Source organism: Falco naumanni, chromosome 9 (genome assembly GCF_017639655.2).
Source record: "Falco naumanni isolate bFalNau1 chromosome 9, bFalNau1.pat, whole genome shotgun sequence".
In the NCBI taxonomy this organism is placed as follows: domain Eukaryota; kingdom Metazoa; phylum Chordata; class Aves; order Falconiformes; family Falconidae; genus Falco; species Falco naumanni.
This window is the reverse complement of record NC_054062.1, coordinates 16,136,254-16,154,169: the sequence shown is the minus strand read 5'-3', so window position 1 is coordinate 16,154,169 and position 17,916 is coordinate 16,136,254. Positions and strand designations below refer to the sequence as shown.

Below are 17,916 nucleotides of genomic sequence, written 5' to 3'. Positions count from 1 at the left end.
TCTGTCTGCTGGGGAGGAAGGCCAAATATCAGAAAAGCATCCATCCTGCAGGAAATGGGAGCTCAGTCTAGGTACTCCACAAAATACTTGTGCTCTTGAATATTTTTGTGTACGTTCCAGTCCTCAGGAGCAACCAGACAGATGAAATGGCCACTCTTATCTGCTGCATCCATGGAAGTAAAAAAACTCAGCTCTTCTTCCAGATTTGTAGGCTCCTTTTATCTCAGCAGAAGCTCTGACCTTTCAAAGCAATAGATTCTAGGCTCCAGGCTACATGTATAAACCCTTGTTTATATGGTGTGATAAATCAAAGGCAAAAATAGCCTACAGGATTCCTTGCTACATTGCACACTGTGAACAATCATTTACTTTCTAGGGGACCATTAATTAGTATTGATTTGTCTTCTTGCTCAGGCAGTTCACAGGCATATGGATGGGAGGCTGCATGCCAGCTCATGCAGCATCAGAAGCCTGTTATTCTGCAGCTTTTCACACAGGTTGAAAAGATTTGCAAACAGAAGATATGCTACATGGTCTGAAGTTAAGGTGATCTTCAAATTGACTGGTTTAAGTGGCTAGTGGAAGGGGAAATGAATGAGATCTGTCACTAGGAGCAAGAGACCCATTTGGAATGTAAATGGAATAAAATTGTGAGGATGAAACCTGACATCCGTGAAAAGGCTCACGCCCCAGCCCAGTACTCCAGAGTAAGACATCCCTATGAATATACGTGGTGCACCAGTGCCAGGCTAACACCTGGAAGTCAGCACTGTAACAGCCTGCGTTTGCAGGGGTGGTCTCTGAAAACAGACCATCTTTTTACAAATCTTCTTGTATCTTTGTAAGTAATTATTGTCTCAACAACCCTGACTGAGACAATCATTTCTCCTCCTTCCTAGAGACCTTCTCTAGTGTGCCACGCTATGAGACCACAAAAGGCCAAGTATCTGTCTGGGATAACTGGTCTCACATGGTATCAGACGTGTGATGATGCTGGGAAAAGAGATGGCACATACGGTGGTAGCAGGTTTCCTCGGAGTATGGCTGGTCTCCACCAACAGTGGCTCAGCCCTTGCTGGCTGCAGTGAGCAGGTGAAGCAGCTCACACTGTTCTTGGGCAAAAAGGCACCGCGGAGGATGCAGCTCAGACCTAGGCCAGCAGGCTCCAGCAACCAGCACAACGGGGTGCTTGATGTTTGATTGAGCCAGCTAGATTTTCAGTTCCCCAAATAGCGAGAATAGCTGTACAGACACACATCAGAGCCTCCTGGCAGGACAGAAAAACCTGTGTGGGTGATCAGTGAATGCACAGCAGCACTGCAGGGCAGAGTGCCTATAGAGCAAGCTGGTACCCACCCGTCACTGGGGTTTTGCTGCTCATCAGCTATGTCCTACTGTTGCTTGCCACCAAGAGATCATTGGTCTTATATTTAGTGTCCTGGCTAAAAAGGAAGCTAGCACCTAGTGTTAGCGCTGGTGTTAAACTGAGCTCTTGCTTATGGCTGGCACATATTGTAAAGCAAAAGACAGTTTTAAGCAGGATGAGTCTAGCTTTGTACTGATTGTAATGGTCCAGCCTCCCCCTTCCTTCAGACAGCCCCAGGATGAGCAGGCACTGATAGATAGGCCTGTAACAGCATCTCCTGTAAAAACAGACAGCAATTAAAATTACAAGGTAAAGTTTCTTAGCAAGAAACAACCTAGGGACAGCATTTTAGTACTCTGGTAGAAATGGAAGGTCTAAGATTAAGTGGAAGCTCAATTCCTTCATGCCCTCCCCAATCTTTTTAATAATTTTTCATTCATTCTTTTAGTATTTATTTTCATAACAGTATTTATTTTCTTAACAGATTAGGAAGATTTTTTTTTCCTGGTTTGATAGTCTTCAGTATTAGTATCAGATAGCTATTCTAATCATGCTCTTGCATATGTGCATTCTATCTGACTTCATGTAATAGTATCTACAAATAATGCAGCCTTGTAAAACCTGTTGAGTAAGGTAGAACTACCTATAAAGCACTGCCACCCAACCCAGCCCACAGCAACACTACCCATGCTTTACACAGGGTCTCTGTGTGCCCTACTTAAAGGCTGTGCCTGCTGGGCTGGAGCAGGTGCTGGAGGACCAACAGGTGGTGGTGGGAGGACACCTCGTTCATCAAAAGGGTGAGTTCTCGTAGGAAATAGGCTGTAAGGTTTGCTGGGGGATAGGGAAAACAGCATTTGCTTTTCTAACGTGGAAAGAATTAGTGAGAATACAGCTGACCAGCAGCTTCCAGGGAAACAATGACTTACAAAGGTGCTTTGGTGAATAAAGATCTAGCCATTTTATTAAGCAAATTCATGCTGAACGTTGAAGGGAAGCTGATATCAATCTCTTGTGAAGGGATGCTGCTTGATTGACTAGCTGATTTAGAGTTTTGTTTCAGTTCTGGATTAGGATAATAATTATGTGTACTTATGCTTGGTTTCATGGACTCCAATCTTACACTTGCTGTAGCTGTTAGGAGGAGGTATTTCAGATCTTGGGCACTTCTAGTTGTTGGAAGCTAAACATTGTGCATGGAGGCAGGTATTGCTGCATCATGAGGGCTTCTGATCTTTTGCAGAAAAAAGAAAGGAAAGAAAAAAAAAGAAAGCAACTCAGGAATATTATAAACCAGGAAACTAACAGGTTGGAAGTTCACCCGTATACTATTTTCCTTCTACCAGTACAGAGCAGAAGAAAGGAAAGGTAGGGACCCCTTGTAAAATTCCTGTTCACCTGATCTGAAATCAAGAGTACCGCTGACAGGGATGGAGGTGGAACCAAGCTTCTGGGGTTCCTGAGAGCAGCCCTCAGCAGGGCTGCAGTTGGTGGTGGTCCGTGTAATCAGACAGTTTGTTCCAATATACTTCAGAAGAAGGAGGAGATATCTCAAAGGAGGCATATCACAGTGCTTAAGCTCTCTGAGTCCTAGAGGCATTATGGTTCCTTTTAGGCTTCTCTCTGCTTTTCAGATGTGACGCAGCTTTCTGTGACAGCTGAACCACACTGCTGCTTATTCTGAACTAAATGAAACTATTGCTCTCTGGTGGATTCTCAAATGGCTAATTAGCACTTATTGGGAAATACACAGGCAGGGTTGAGATTCACTGAATAATAGGTGTCTGTTGGATTCTTAGCCATTAATAAAAGAAATTAGCATACCTCTGCATAGCTAAACTCTGCCATATTTTGCTGTAAGTAATGTCTTCCCTGTGTTTCAGCAGTTAATGAAACATGTCATAGGGATTACAAGTGGCAGTATCCAGCTCACAAGGATAGAATATTTTCTAAAAGAGAATTGCTCTCCCTGGAAACATCAGTGCTCTGGGGCTGCCTAGACCAAATGCAGAAGGCATAAATTCCAGGTCACAAGAGTTGTAGTTTCATAGAAAATACCGCTAGCTATGCAAAGGTTGAACAGAGTACATCAAAGCTTCCGACAGTCCTCTGTCATTTCTTTTGGTTTTAAAAGTGTTTAGTTGCCCTAAATGGGGCATTAGCAAGAGTTTCTACTTACATGATTTCTTATTTTCAGTCCTCTGGTTGTGCTGTGAATGTTAAAATTAAAATCTTTTGGAGAGACACCTCAAGCTGGTTTTGGAACCATTACCTACAGCAGAAAATCAGAGCAGCTTGGTTAAGTCTCTGGACTCCATGTAAGAAGAGATGATAGGGACACGGTCATCTCTGCTCAAAACTCTGCCTCAAAGAACTTTGACTTTCTGCAATAAAAGATGAAATCAGACTGCAGATCCATGTTTCAAACATCTGCAATTTAATCTGTAGGGCTTGCTATTTTTGCAACTGTTTTAAATAGGTAAATTTCAAAACTTAATGTAGCTCTACACCACCTTTATCCACCTCCTCCAGTCTCAATATTTGAATGTGAATAGATTCAGAATTAGAAAGCTGTACTGACATTCTCCATTTAGGTTTTATTCACTGCTGTCAAAAAAAGACTATTCCTGTACCAGTCTGGCCTTCTCCTAACCCACCTTCCACCCTTGTTTTCAAATACCTCATGTCAGAACTGGAAGTAAAAGTGTTTGCCTAATTATCTCTATTTTCAGCAGAGCTAGCACTGTAAATTAGGCTGTTTGTTGAACAATGTAGTGCAGATTCAGCTTGTCCAGCTAATTCGTTTTAGCACTAAAAATAATGTGCATTTTCCTCTTGTCCTCACATCTTCTGTGCTTTTCTGGTCATTCAGCAAACCCATAATGGTTTAGAAAGCTACCAAATATTTCACTTGCATATACCTTCTTCAATGGTAGGCAAACATTAAAACATCTACCCCTCTGAAAAGTGACCTAATCCCCAGGAATCAAGGCATTTTAAGAACGATTTATTTTTTTTATGTTAATCCATTCCTTTAACATGTTGGGGTTTGGGGATTGTTTGTTTGGGTTTTGCTTGATAATAAATTTCATATGTATAGAAAACAGATTTAGCCTAGGGCTGCTAGTTACTTTACCACTTCTGTTTAAGTCCTTGAAAAGCAGATCTGGACCAAACCCACAAATCGAATTTAAGCTTTGTAAGACTGAGTGAATACATAGAGGCACTGACAGCATCCCAAGCAGATTGTTCGTACAATGCACTGGGAGAAGGTTTTACCCAAAATATTGACTGCTAGTGCACAGAACAAGCTGCTGTCTGAGCTAAACCAGCTGACAGCCACCACTGAGGATGCAAAGCGACGGTGTGATTTTAAACCCTGCATCTCTGAGACTGGGTGCCTCATACTGGGCTGAAGGGAGATGTCGCTGCATGAAAAATAGTAGGCTGAAAATCAAGTACCTTTCCTTGAAATACATGGGGGAAGGAGGTAAATCTTCTGAGTAAATGATTGAAAGACAACTTTTCAATGCACTGTTGCCTTTATCCAATAATTTAATGACTTCAGGGTCTAAGCAGTCTGGGGTTTAATTCCCAGTTCTTAATTTCAACCTGTCTTTTACGCCTTCACCCTATCCCTAGTAAGCAGCATTTACAGGTGGGTGAGTGCCATTTTGAACTATTGCATGGGAAAACATATTTCCTCATTTAGCACCAAAGGAAGAATGTTATGAACTACGAAAATATGCAGATCTTGTCAGACCCTGTATACAACTTTTTGGGGTGAGAAGTGTTTGGAACAGTGCTTTCCACAATGCCTTAGAAATGAAGAAACCCATCTTTTTGTAACTACGGCAAAACATAGGTCTTCAAAAGCTTCCCTGCACTTTGTTGGTGATGTTGGAACTTTGACCAGTGATGATTTAGATTTTGTCTATCCTCAGTCTGTGGCAATTTTCCAAGAAGAAGTGCTATCAAAACAATTTAGAATTAGCTGTGATAACTGACAATTGCATGGGTGGTCCAAAAGGCTTTAACAAAGAAACATTTTTTACAACAGACAGGAATACATGTTTTAATGAAGAAGTGATTCACAATGATAATACTATTGACTTGTTAAGATTAAACAGGTCTGCCATATGCTGTGTCTAGTGCTTCAGATGGTTTCAAATTTGTTTTTAATTTTTTTTAAGTTATGCATATTAACAACAGATGTTGAATTTTAAAAGGATCCAATAATTGAGGGGAAATCACTCCGAAGCGGAGTGTTGAAGGTCTTATTTTCTTAATGATTCCACTTTGTATTATAGTGACTTAGAAAGTTATTTCTAATAGGTGATATAGCTCGTAGCTGCCTCTTGCACATGATACTGGGATTATTTTAATCTCACTTCCTCCAGAGTTGTACCCAGTTGCTGAGGAGTGGGTTGGTTGAACACTTGCCTCAGAACCCCATCCCCAAACTTTCAATTACTCTTATAAAAAACCCTTTCACAGGTGCATCCACCCTCAACTCATCTGTCTCTGGACCACACACTGATGGTTCACGCATACATCTGGCTTGGCCCTCAGCATATGGCTGCGGGGTGGGAAGAAAGATGCAATAAAGCAAATACACTGAAGCAGCACACTGCAAGTGAGGGACCAGACTCAGAAGAAGGCTTGAGTTACCCCTGCGTTCGTACAGAAACAGCCTCTGGGTTATTACAGATTTAGGCTTTGGATGGTTATTGTTGTCTTGATGTCCAAAATTATGCTTTTCTTTTTTTTTTTTTTTTCTTTCTTTCTTGCATCCAGGAGCCCAAGACAGGTAAGTTTTACAGTACAGTCCATTGCTTCGCCTCCCCACTCCCAAACACAGCTGGTCACACAAACCTGAGCTGTGACTGATGGCAACCCGTGATGGTGTGTCACAGTTACCGCATTGTTTGGCTGTCACATTCTCACCAGAGCATCAGCCTGACTTGTTGTGGGTGTGATGGGGTAACAGAACACAACTCCCTGTGGCTGAGACACCACAGACAGAGCAACCACACTGTGTGCTGCCCAGCCTCACAGGGAGCACCAGCTGCCTCCAGCCGAGCACATCACTTAGTTGGTGATGTTGCTGGGGGGATCCTGAGCTTCCTAAGAGCGATCCTCTGCACCACACACATCACCAGGCTCTCACAGACCACAGCACTAAAGCCCCTACTGCTGCTGTGAGCCACAGGCTGCCTTTCCAGTGTTTTATCTGGAAACCAAGAGCTGTGCTCAGCAGGAGAGGCAGATCTGATTGCTGTGCTGCAAAGCAGCAAGCTTCTCTTTGCGGTCCTGCTAGCTGCTGATGAAACATCTCCAGCGCCTAACGGAAATGCAGAAATTGTAGGAAATGTAGATGTAGGAATTAAAGTCATCATCTCCTTTTGTATGTTCCCTGCAGAGAGAAAAAAAAAACAAAAACACAAGGAAATTACAATGTAATACTGATAATTAACATAAACAAGATGCAAGGAATGGAGAACCCAGTCAGCTGCAAATAGATAACAGTGATCCCAAATTGATTTCCAGCGACCTGGAGACACAAAGCAGGGAGCTCCTGAGTGTGTGTTTTATTATTTATATTAATTACTAGCTTCATTAACTTAGGTCAACAAAGCAGGCTGTAGAAAGGAAAAGTAAGCGACAACAAGCAAGAAAGTCAGTCCTATGAGCTTCTTGGCAAAGAGGGTAGATATTAGATTCCGTAGGGATCTAAATTTTTTTATCAAATACATTTCACTCCCAGTGAGGTATATTTGAGCTTCATGCCGTTAACTCCAGGAGGCAGCCTCGCCATCTCATAACTAGTTCTGAACCATTTACACCGTCCCCCGTGTAATCCTGGCTGGGTCCCTAAAGGAGCGAGCACTTTGATGTCTTTTCCTTCCCTGGGGAGCACCAAGAAAATGCTAGTATTTTTCCTTATTTCAGAGAGCCACTAGGATTTCAACATCCTTGAGGCTCCTGCTTCTACTGACTTGTTGATCAATGGTTTCGAGACTCTGGGGGAGGGCTGGGAGGGCAGGGAGCAGAGAAACATATGCAAAATTTGGTTGAAATCAACCTGGGAGAAGCCTGTTCCATCTGGTTATATCAGTACATGGTAGGAATGTACTTAGAAACCTGCTCTTGAAACAGGGAGTATGATAACGAATTCTAAAGGCAAGGTCTCATTAACATGGGCAGGGTACATCTGATGCATCTGCAGTTGTTCCCTGGGACTTTCAGTAAAGCAAACTTTTGTTGATGTGGAGGGAAATCAGGTACAAAGGAGCCAGAGTTAGTGATGGTTTTGACCCAGAATGAAGTCACTAAGTATGGGGAGGAGGTTTTACTGGATGTAACCACAAAAGCCAGTGCTGCAAGTGGGAAGCAGCCCAGGTTTACTCCTGCCAGCTGCAGACACACACAGCAAAGGGTTAGGTGCAGAGTCTGTGTGTCAGGCACAATGGGCTACTACTGCTTGCAGAAAGAAGTTTAAGAGAGAAGAGAGTGATCTCCAGTTTAGAAAGCCTCCCTGACTTCTATGTGCTTTCTGTGAGACAGGAATATTTGCTTTGACCCTTGAGCAACCTTTTTCCCAGGAGAAGGAGGAGGAATGCAACTACTTTTTTCTGAAAAAAAATACAAAGCTAGTGGGCAGTCAGAGTGGAGGGCTGGAGGTAAACATTTGTATTATATTTTTTCATGCAGAAGTGACAAAGACAGCAGTGGCTTTACCAACAGCATGCTGTTTCTCTCTCTGCCCTCTTCTCGTCTGGCGGGCAGATTGATGGATGTACAGTTCTGTCAAATCTGACTTCTTTTTTTTTTTTTTCCCCTAGCTGCAGGTGCACCATTTTCAGCTTATATCTGTACCCCGTATAATCTTAGACATCTAATTATAACTCACCATTGACACCTCAACAAAGAAAATTTGCTCAATTAAAACTGTGCAGAGCATCTGTTGTTCAGCTGGCATGAAAAATACCATCTTCTCCCAGTCTATCTATCAGCTGGGAAGCACTCAACATGCTCCTGTGAGTAATGGCCTTCTGGCAGGTTCTGCTCTTGCCCTTCCCAGATAAACTGCCATTCCTCAAATATGATACAGCTCTCACAGTTTTCTTCATCCAAGCATAAGGAAAATTTATTTGAAGCAATGCATTGCACAAACAAGTTAGTCTTTGCTGACTGCACTGAGCTGCCATTTTCAAGGTCGGGGAGAGACCAACTCTACCTGACCTTAACTGAGGTTATATTAACTGTTGTTCTTCTTTGGCTGTCTGATTTCAGATTTAGTGGCCTTTTTTTACTATCTAATCTGTTTTTTAATTCCTGATCAAATACTGATTTAGTTTTTTATATGTTCCACAAGTACGTCACCTTTTAATACCAATCCCATGTTTGACCATGGGGAGTAGCTTATGTTTGATCAAGCATTTCTGCATCTATAAACATTGGAAATAGAGTGTATTTGCTAGAACGATGCTCTGTGAGTCCTTCCAACTATGCAGAACAGCTAGCTTCAAATTGTGATGCTGTCATTCCTACTGTCTAAATCTGTGCTTTTCACTTTCAGCAAAGACTCCCCCCTGCTTCTCCCCATGAAATCCTTCTATATCTTTATTAATCTCCACATTTAAGATATGCAGAGCCTGCTGAGCTGTAGAGGTTTGACCCCTGTGAAATCTCCCAGATGATTTTTACAGTTTTTTTACAAATTTAAGTGTGGTCCTAAGTGGGCCCTCTATTTCCTAAGCCCAAGACTCGTCATGGTCTGATCACCCGCCTGCTGGCTAAGGCATTTGATATCTGCCTGCAACCACCAGCACAGAGCATCTGTACAAACTCCATAGTACATCTCAGAGTGTTTAATGGAGACCTTCATTTAGGAACAGCCCAAGGAGCCATCATAAATAACATGTATTTGCTGCTGTAAAATGCAGAGCGCATGGGTCTCTACCCACTAAAAGTCTTTCAGTACATGTAAACAACTAGAATGGAATCCCAGCAGATGAGGAGCATACAGCATTCTGCCACACCTCAGCTCAGACACAAGCCCAGCTCCATCCCTCCAGAACAGCTGCCCTGCAGCATGTGAGTCCTTGGATGTGAGTGTAAGCAAGAAACAACTCAAACCCTTACAGGGAAAGTTAATAGGTTCACCAAGTTTCGAACCAGGCTATTTTATAAAATCAAAGCATGCAATGATTTCTTAAATTATAATTAAAAATTATACCGCCAAAAATAGGGGAGTGATGAGCCCTGATCCCTCAGAGAACCACAGCAGCTCCCTGGAAAGGAGTGGAGATTAGCAAACACATTTCACATGACGGCTTTTAATATAATTATTTGCATAACTGGATTAAAGAAACACACCAATGCGCCTCTAAATCTTATTATTGTTTATTACTCTGGCTATCAGAGAAAACAGTAATTATGTTGAGCAGAGATTCCTGGGGCTTGATTCAGAGGTGGGGCTGAGTGAACACGGCTGTGCCTCAATCCCCACCAGTCCACAGGACCCCCAGCCCTCCTGCTTGGGACCAGACCTCCTTTGGGCACTGTCCAGGGAAAGCCTGGAAAAATAGCCTTACAAGACCACTGAGGTGGACCAAGGGGGCTGCTGAGGAGAGGGGAGAAGCTTCAGGAGCCCACAGCTGGGGAACATGGAGCATTTCAGGGTGCACCTGCAAAAGCAAGTCCTGAGAAGGGCCTGAAGCAAGGGGCAGGCACAGTTTTCTGCTGCAGATACAAGGCCTGACAGATTCAAGGCAAGTACAAGTTAAACCAGCACTTAAACAAGGATGGCCACTGTGCTGGGCACTCCTGAGGACCACCTTGAGATGACAGACCTGGGCACAGCTGGAATGGCAGCTCCAGAGGCTGCAGCCACCGGTGAGATGTTCCCAAGTGTGTCTGTCACTGTGGGAACAATATATGCACTGAGCAGCCCTTCATTTCTGTCTCAAGGAAAAAAAAGAAAAAATAGAGAACTCCCTCGTTTGCTTCGTGCAGCCCTCTGCAGCAGTCCTCTGCAGTCACTAACATTCAAGGGAACATTAATAAGCCAAACTGCATTGCTGGCAAATGAGAGTAAAAACATGATGTGTAAGTAGGAATGATCCCAGGCCTGCTGTGGCTGACAAGAGTCTTCCCAGTTACTCCACTGGGCTTTGGATCACTGTGGATTACAATGCTGTCTGTATTTAGTGCATGAGGTTGTACACATTACAGGCCATCTCAGTGCTAATTAACCTTTACAAACCAGCACATTAACAGCTGGAAGTAACATAATTCCATAGAAGAAAAATCTCTCAAAATCAGGATTTTGTTATTTAAAGCTGCTTTTTGCAGTGTAGTTTCAGTGCTCTCTTGCTGTCCTACTCTCCCCTCCCCTCAAAAGAGCCCTGAAACAAAAGCTGAAAGCATTAGAAAATTTGGTTAGTTTGATTGGAAGGGGTGGGTTTTGCCTTTTCAAAATCACTAGTTATTGCAGTAAATTGTTATATTGAGCTTGAAGGAAAATCAGTTTCCTAAAATTCAGCAAAAGCATAACATGCTTTAATAGGTCATTCAAATCTTTAAATCAATGCAAGCAAGGCAGATACACTTAATCACAGAGTGAATGCAAGTAATGCCCACTTTAAAAGGACCTCCTTGATTCAGTGCCTGTAATCAGCTTCTAATATCCCGTTCCTCATTACTAACAGCAGAACAGCTTGAATTTCTAAGGAAATTTGTGAAAAGGCATTTCAAATATTTTTCCAATGCTTCTCCCAGTGGGTGCATATGCATCTGTGTACTTTTTAAACCACATTAAGCTTACTGAATGCTGATGAGCAAATGATAATCAGTTTCACAGTAGGAGCAAATTCACAAACTAGAGAAACCATCCTCTCTTGCTTCATTCTTCCTTCTCGTCTATTTCGTCGCCTCACAGAGTATATGTTTTGGGTCATGTGCAGTTGCAGTTGAATAGGTGCCCTTGCTAGTCATGACCAAAACTGCCCCTGGATTGCACTGCTGCTCCGGCTGATCTCAGCTCAGCATCAGGCAGCTCCCCATCCATCCCAGATTCCGGCTGAGCCAGCTGGAAGAAACCTCTCCAGAAACAATGCCCGCTTTCAGAACTTTGTCCTGCATACTTACCTATTATCTTAGGTATTTTCAGGTCAGGGAGGAGGCAACTAGAAACCATTAGGCTGATTATAGCTTCTAAGTCCCTCGTCCTATTGAAAGGTGAATGTCAAAGGAAATTGTTTCTTCCCAAAAGACTCTCTTTTGAGAGAGCACTTGCCACTCTGCTCCATTTGTCAGGTCTTTCTTTGACTGGTAACAATGTGCAATGCTCAAGCACAGCTCAATGTCACCAGCCCCTTCCACCCTCTGTATCTTAACAGACACCTCCAGAAGTGCTCCTGAAGACAATACCAAAGTCTCTGACTGTCTGTGGGGATCAAAGCTGATGGCAGTATTGCCAGATGTCAAAATCTGTTCCTCAAGGGGTGAATGGAAAGCATCTCAGCACCGACAAGGCAGTGACGATGTCCGCTCCTCTGGCTGGGAGCACAGCTGACTTGCAGTAGGGTCAGAAAACTCGGGTTACACGAGACAATGGCAGGAACGCAATTCAATGTTGGTAAAGTGGGGGTATGTCTTAATGCTCCTTTATTTGTATGATTCTCGACCACACATTATGTTTCTGGTCTGTCCATCCTTGATGGTGACGCTTACTATCTAAATCTGTGCTTCTCACTTTCAGTAAAGACTCCCCCCTGCCTCTCCCCATCAACTCCTTCTATAGCTCTGTTAATCAGCAAGTCCACCAAACAGGCTGTTGCACCTCACAGAAATCACATCACTCCGGTTTTATTTCCCCTCTCCCAATACTGCATCTCACCTTGCTACATGCTCTGCGGCAGATTCGCAAGACACAGGAGGTTTGGGGTTGCGTGATGATGCTGGGCTCAGAAAGCACACGGCACAGCTGCCCGCCCTGTGCAGCTGGCCACGGCCAGCAGGTGAGCAGCCCTGCCGCCCCATCTGCCCGGCCAGTGGCAAGAAGATGACAGCGAGGGAGGAAACCGTGCCAGCAGACACAGCACACCCCACCAAGGGCCACAGGCACGCAAGCCAGCCGGTCGTGTTGTACAGAGGCGCTTGGAGGGAGGGCAAGTTTGCTGCTGCCATCACTGCGCGCATCACTTGCACACTCAGGAGTGGGGACACATCTGCACGTCGCTGCTGCCAGAGGGAGCCTGGGGGCCGCTCCCACCAACCTGGTTTGCAGCCTACAGCTGAGACAGCAGCTCAGGAAGGGCATTTCAGAGAGACACAGGCTATTTTCAGCATGGCTGTAATGCAAGAGGACTACAGGAATATTGTTAGTCCTCTACCTTAGATCCTGTGCTAAGGACTGGACTCTAGGTAGATATGCAGATATAATTTTTACCCGATCCAAAACACTTCCTCATTGAGGTGTTTAGGTCTCATATTCATGTCTGTATACTGCCAGCAATATCCAAAACAGATAGGAACGATCCCTGTAGCTTACATAAGGGTGTCTTGTTAGGCTAACATCTCCTTGGCCTCTAACTCCAGTCAAAGAAGTCAAGTTGGTTTTGGGGCATGACGCCTGCCTCTCCTTCCCTGTAGGGGTGGAGGTGCTGAGGAAGCTACGCATGGGACTTGTGTCACTGTAGTTAAGCCCTGTGGACAAACGTCAGGAATGACAACTAATTAGAAGTGGAAAAGACTTACAGTGTTACTGCATGAAGGAAGTGCACTGCAACCAGCTCTCGTTTACAGCACCACACTGGCCATAATGCAGTTTGTAGTGGGTCCAATTTTCTTCTTCCTCCAGACAAACATTTTCTTCAGCTCCCCCCTGAAGCTGTCATGGAGCCAGGCATAGAGGAAGGCATTGGTACAAGCAGACATCATTGCAAACCAGTGGCACAGCAGCTGGATGAAGTTGAAGTACTGCTTGTCAATCAGGCTGATGTCTATGTCCTTTATCATGTTGAAGATGTGCAGAGGCAGCCAACAGACTCCAAAGGCTGCCACCACCAAGACTAGCAAGCGAAAAGTCTTTCTCCTCCTTGCTCGGTCCCACTCAGCTTGGCCCTGGGTGACGTTGCCTGGCACTACGCGGTTTTTCAGCTTGACAGAGATTCTCAGGTAGGACAGGGAAATGACAGCCAAAGGCAATACATAAGTGATGATGAGAGTGCTGTAGGCATAAGCTAAGCGATCTCTTTTCATGTGGAACCAAAACTCCTCGCAGATGGAGAAGTCCAGTTCTGGGAACTCTGCATGGTAAGTGTGGACCAAGGCTGGGGCAGCCAAGGTACAGCTCAGCAGCCAAATAGCAGCCAGGATATAAGCACAAATAGGGATGGTGAGCCTCCTGCGGAATGGGTACACCATGGCATAATACCTGTCCACAGCTATGACAGTCAGTGTAAAGACAGAGACAAACACAGTGACAGGTTGCATCAGGAAAACAAAGTAGCACATGAAACGGCCGTACACCCATCCTCTGGGCTCAAAGGCATACGCGAGTGTCAGAGGCACACAGGTTGCACACATGAGCATGTCTGAGAAAGCCAGGTTGCCTACCAGAAAGTTGGTGACATTGTGCATTTTTTTTGTCTTGCAGATGACATAAATGAGAAGGTAATTCCCAATGACACCAATAAAAACCACTAGCGAGTAGCAGGGGATGATGAGTGGCTTGAAGGACTGAACAAACTGGAGCCCAGAGAATAAATTGCTGGCATTGCTGTGAATAGCAGAGAGGAAGCTTTGGGAGGTTAAATTGTCCGAATTCATCATTTCCCTCCTTTTGTCGTCTGCCGTCAGCTGAGTGAAGTAGTTCCCACTGCACTACTCCTGCACTCAATCAGTGTGGATAATGAATGGATTATTTGCTGTCCAGAGGACACCACATGGATAGTAAACAAGCATCCATAAAAGCAAAAGGTGAAGTTGTAATCCTCAAGCGGCAGCTTTCAGCAATTCCTAAGAAAAATCAAATACAACCAATTTCCATTAAAGTCCTCCTGTATTTACTATTAAGTCTAGGTTTTGACAGCATGCCACTTAATAAACATTTAATGCAGCGAGTACTTACTGCTGTGGGTTTTTAATCCCATATGATTTTCCTGTGGATGCCAAGAAGTGCCCTGGATGTCTGTCTTCTACAAATCCAGGAGCCTGTGCTCTCTGTGTGTGTGTGTATGTGAGGGGGGGTGGGGGGGGAGAGAGAGAGAGAGAGGGAATACATGAGTGAGAAGAGGGTGATGCGCATTTACAATCTAAGTGGAGATCAGTGTTTTTAAACTGCCTTCACTACTAGAACATGATAGATTTGTGTATAAGGTTTTATTCCTATTGGCTGTCCTGGGTATTACGTTGCTCTTTGCGTGTTCCTTACTGATTGCAATTAGTCCTAGAATATCCTTTTAAAAATTCCCTTCTCCTTCCAGCGCATCTATAATTGCCCCTCACAGCTAAAAATCAATTTACATTCATTAACAGGAGCCTGCACAGTATCTAATCCCAGATCCACTTTGCCACAGCCCTTAGCGTGTCCAAAAAAGCTACCTGTGAATTTATTGCTATAATGTGACTGTAAAAGAGAATTTTAATGACATGTTAAAGCCAAATAAATGTTTATGCCACTAGAGGGACTCAGCTACGTACCTGGTGACTGAAGCTGGGCTTAGAGGTGTTCATTTAGCATGTAGCACGAAGGATCTGATTTTATTTAAAATTATTTTATAATGGTGGTACAATGTTTGCTCACCCATTGTGACCATTTTCAGTGAGGCTTACATATCCTTAAAAATAAACACATGACAGCATCTCAAAGGAAAGATTAGCATAGAAATAGCTTAGCTGTAAGGGTTTATCTGGAGTGAACTACAGCAAACTGTTTCTAATATTGCAGCTGCCCAAAAATAATTGGGGTGTTTCTTCATGCCTGCAGTAGGTTTGTTAATCTTTTCTGTACCAGACAACAAGTGCTAACCAGTCTGTAAAACAGTCTACACTTGTTTTGTTTGGTTCAGTCATTAGAAAGCAAAAAAAAAAAAATCAGGGTAAATGCTTACAGAATACACATTTAAGCAGACAATGCCATCCAGCCCTTGCCTATTGCTCTAATTCTCCCTTAACTCTCCTTCTACTGGTACTACTGGGACCAGTACCTCAGACAGTGAAAAACAATGAAACTCCACTGCATTCATTTATACCAGCTAAGGAAACTAAAAAATAAATGGAACAGCCTAACAACTTCTGAATACTTCAGAGTAGAGAACATTGCTAGGTTTTGCAAGGCATCCAGGGATTTAGACACAATTGCAATGGAGAGTTTATGTCCTAATCTCTTAGACTACTCCAAAAAAACATTAACCCGCTATTTTCTGTGAGGTTATGAGCAGAACCATAGCCTTCCTTTGATTTGATGTAATTTGACATAAACAAAAAGTTTAAACAGACTTTATTTGTGGTGTAATTCTTTCCCCAGTCTTAAACCAGAAGCTAATCTTGTGCAGCCCTTGTTCAAAACAGAGCTGTTCCCCCATAACTACTTATAATGGATGGGAATTTCAAACCTGGGAAGGGCTGAGTCTGTGCTACTGCATTTATGGTTGGATTATGCTATGGACTGGAATATGGCTGTAATTCCAGCCTAAGGGGAGAATAAGCATGAAGCTGCATTGCTCAGGAGTGCCATCCTTCACTTCGTGATACAGTAACCTACCCATGACCCATACAAAAAATGGGATGTTATATCCCACTGCAGTCCAATCTCACCTACCTGAGCTGGATGGGACCCAGAGGAATACAGTACCTATTTATCTCTACATACCCAAATCCAGAATAGGAGAGGGACCTGAGGGTAAAGGTTGCAAAGAGGTAAGGAAAAAGGGAATCCCTGCTGCTTTTACCACCCAGTGCAACCTATTTGGTGACAAGCAGCATGCTGCAAAAGCAGTTCCTAAAACCTACAAATGCAGTTGATTCACTTAATATGGGAGAAAAGTAAGGTCTAATTCAAATCTTACTGAAGTAGGATGTCAGTAGGCTTTGGACGTGGTCTCTAGTATAAGCCTAAAGACACAGAAAAAATGAAGGGGGAGCATATATAAACAGTCTTCAAACTGCCCACTTTCTACTGGAACTGCAAGGTTTATGCTTGGAAAGAAGTCTCACAATAATATCAGTGCATACAATAATAACCGAAAATCACATTTTTAACTTATTTTTCTGTTTCGTTCCCAAGAGCTGCAGAGTAGAGTCAATAAACATCCTCATTGTATTCCTATAAGAAAAAGGTTTATGCTTCACCATGTGACAAAAAATTGAAACAAAATATTATCCAAAGTAGCTTTCAAGGTCATCTTAATGCTCAGGTCACAAAAACCTGTAATTAACCTTAGAGGTTCTTTTATTTCAAGTGGACCGAGCAATCTTCCAGCATTTTCTCTTACCTTTAAATGTATTTTCTTCACCTCTGAAACGAGTAATGAACACATCTCGTGTTTGAAGGCTCCCACCCTATTACTGTTAGTTATTTTCTGTTTGTTTTGGCTTCAGGCAGAAAAATTCTTTAGTTCAACTGTACAGCCAAGACCTGGAAAGATAATATTTAATAGGGGCTTAAACTAAGAAAGCATTTCAGCATTTTACTCCAAAGAAATCCCCTTTCCTCCTTTTAAAACTGCAAATATTAATCTTGTTTAAAATTTCCTAGGCTGGATAACCAAGTCCTTCCTGAACTGAGTATAAGTCTATTTCACACAAAGAATTTTCTCATTAAAAGAGAAAAGGTCACAGAAACTACACCACTGTCATGTTTGAACTGTTTTGAAATTCCAAGTGTATAAGGGTGTCACACATAGGAGTGCTAATTAGAGTCTAATTGAAACCCTGGTCTTCCTTGAGTCAATGGAGAATGTTCTATCTAGAGCCAGACTAACACTTCACAGCTGAGCTTTCATGTCTTATGCTAACCTGTCCGACTCTACAGACACTGTGAGTACAAGCACTGTAAACTGCTATGTGACTTTCAGAAAGTAGTAAACCTCTTACAGCACTAACGTTGTTCCTTATGTGCATGTCTAATCATCCCTGTAGATCCTAACTAAAACAGCATGATCTAGGAATAAGATCTGATCCTAACAGCCATACTTGCAAAGCTCAACAGTACTTCTCAAGCCAGTAGGCTCTCTCTTCTATTATTTAGCTTTTACAGACCAAAAATTTTCTTTTGTCATCAGTTTCAGGCGTTAGTTTTCTATGTTCTTGTTTATTTGATATGTGCCTTTTTTCTGTAAAACATAACTTCTTTTGCATCACAGAACTCCTTTAAAAAGTCTCACATTTTCCCAGGAATGTTCTGTGCACAGCAGATCAGATAGCTCTTGCAGAGCCTACAATAAAAATAGACGCTTTGCCTATATTGAATGAAGTAGAGCTGGAGGTTCCTTTAGCAAATTCTTCTTTTGACGAGCCAGGGAACAAGGTTGTGTGTG

General features: G+C 43.0%; 1 protein-coding gene across 1 annotated transcript; it reads right to left on the bottom strand.

Annotated features, from left to right (window-relative positions):
- Nucleotides 1-5,504: 5,504 nt before the first annotated feature.
- Nucleotides 5,505-14,599, bottom strand: PRLHR (prolactin releasing hormone receptor). Its single transcript, XM_040606759.1, has 3 exons — nucleotides 14,508-14,599; nucleotides 13,133-14,395; nucleotides 5,505-6,782 (listed from the first exon to the last, which is right to left on the bottom strand). Exon 2 carries the CDS (start codon nucleotides 14,207-14,209, stop codon nucleotides 13,175-13,177), a length of 1,035 nt encoding a protein of 344 aa, XP_040462693.1. The 5' UTR covers nucleotides 14,210-14,395; nucleotides 14,508-14,599; the 3' UTR covers nucleotides 5,505-6,782; nucleotides 13,133-13,174.
- Nucleotides 14,600-17,916: the final 3,317 nt, after the last annotated feature.

Coding starts and splice junctions, on each gene's coding strand:
- PRLHR (XM_040606759.1), bottom strand. CDS start 14,209: ATGATGAATTCGGACAATTTAACCTCCCAAAGCTTCCTCTCTGCTATT.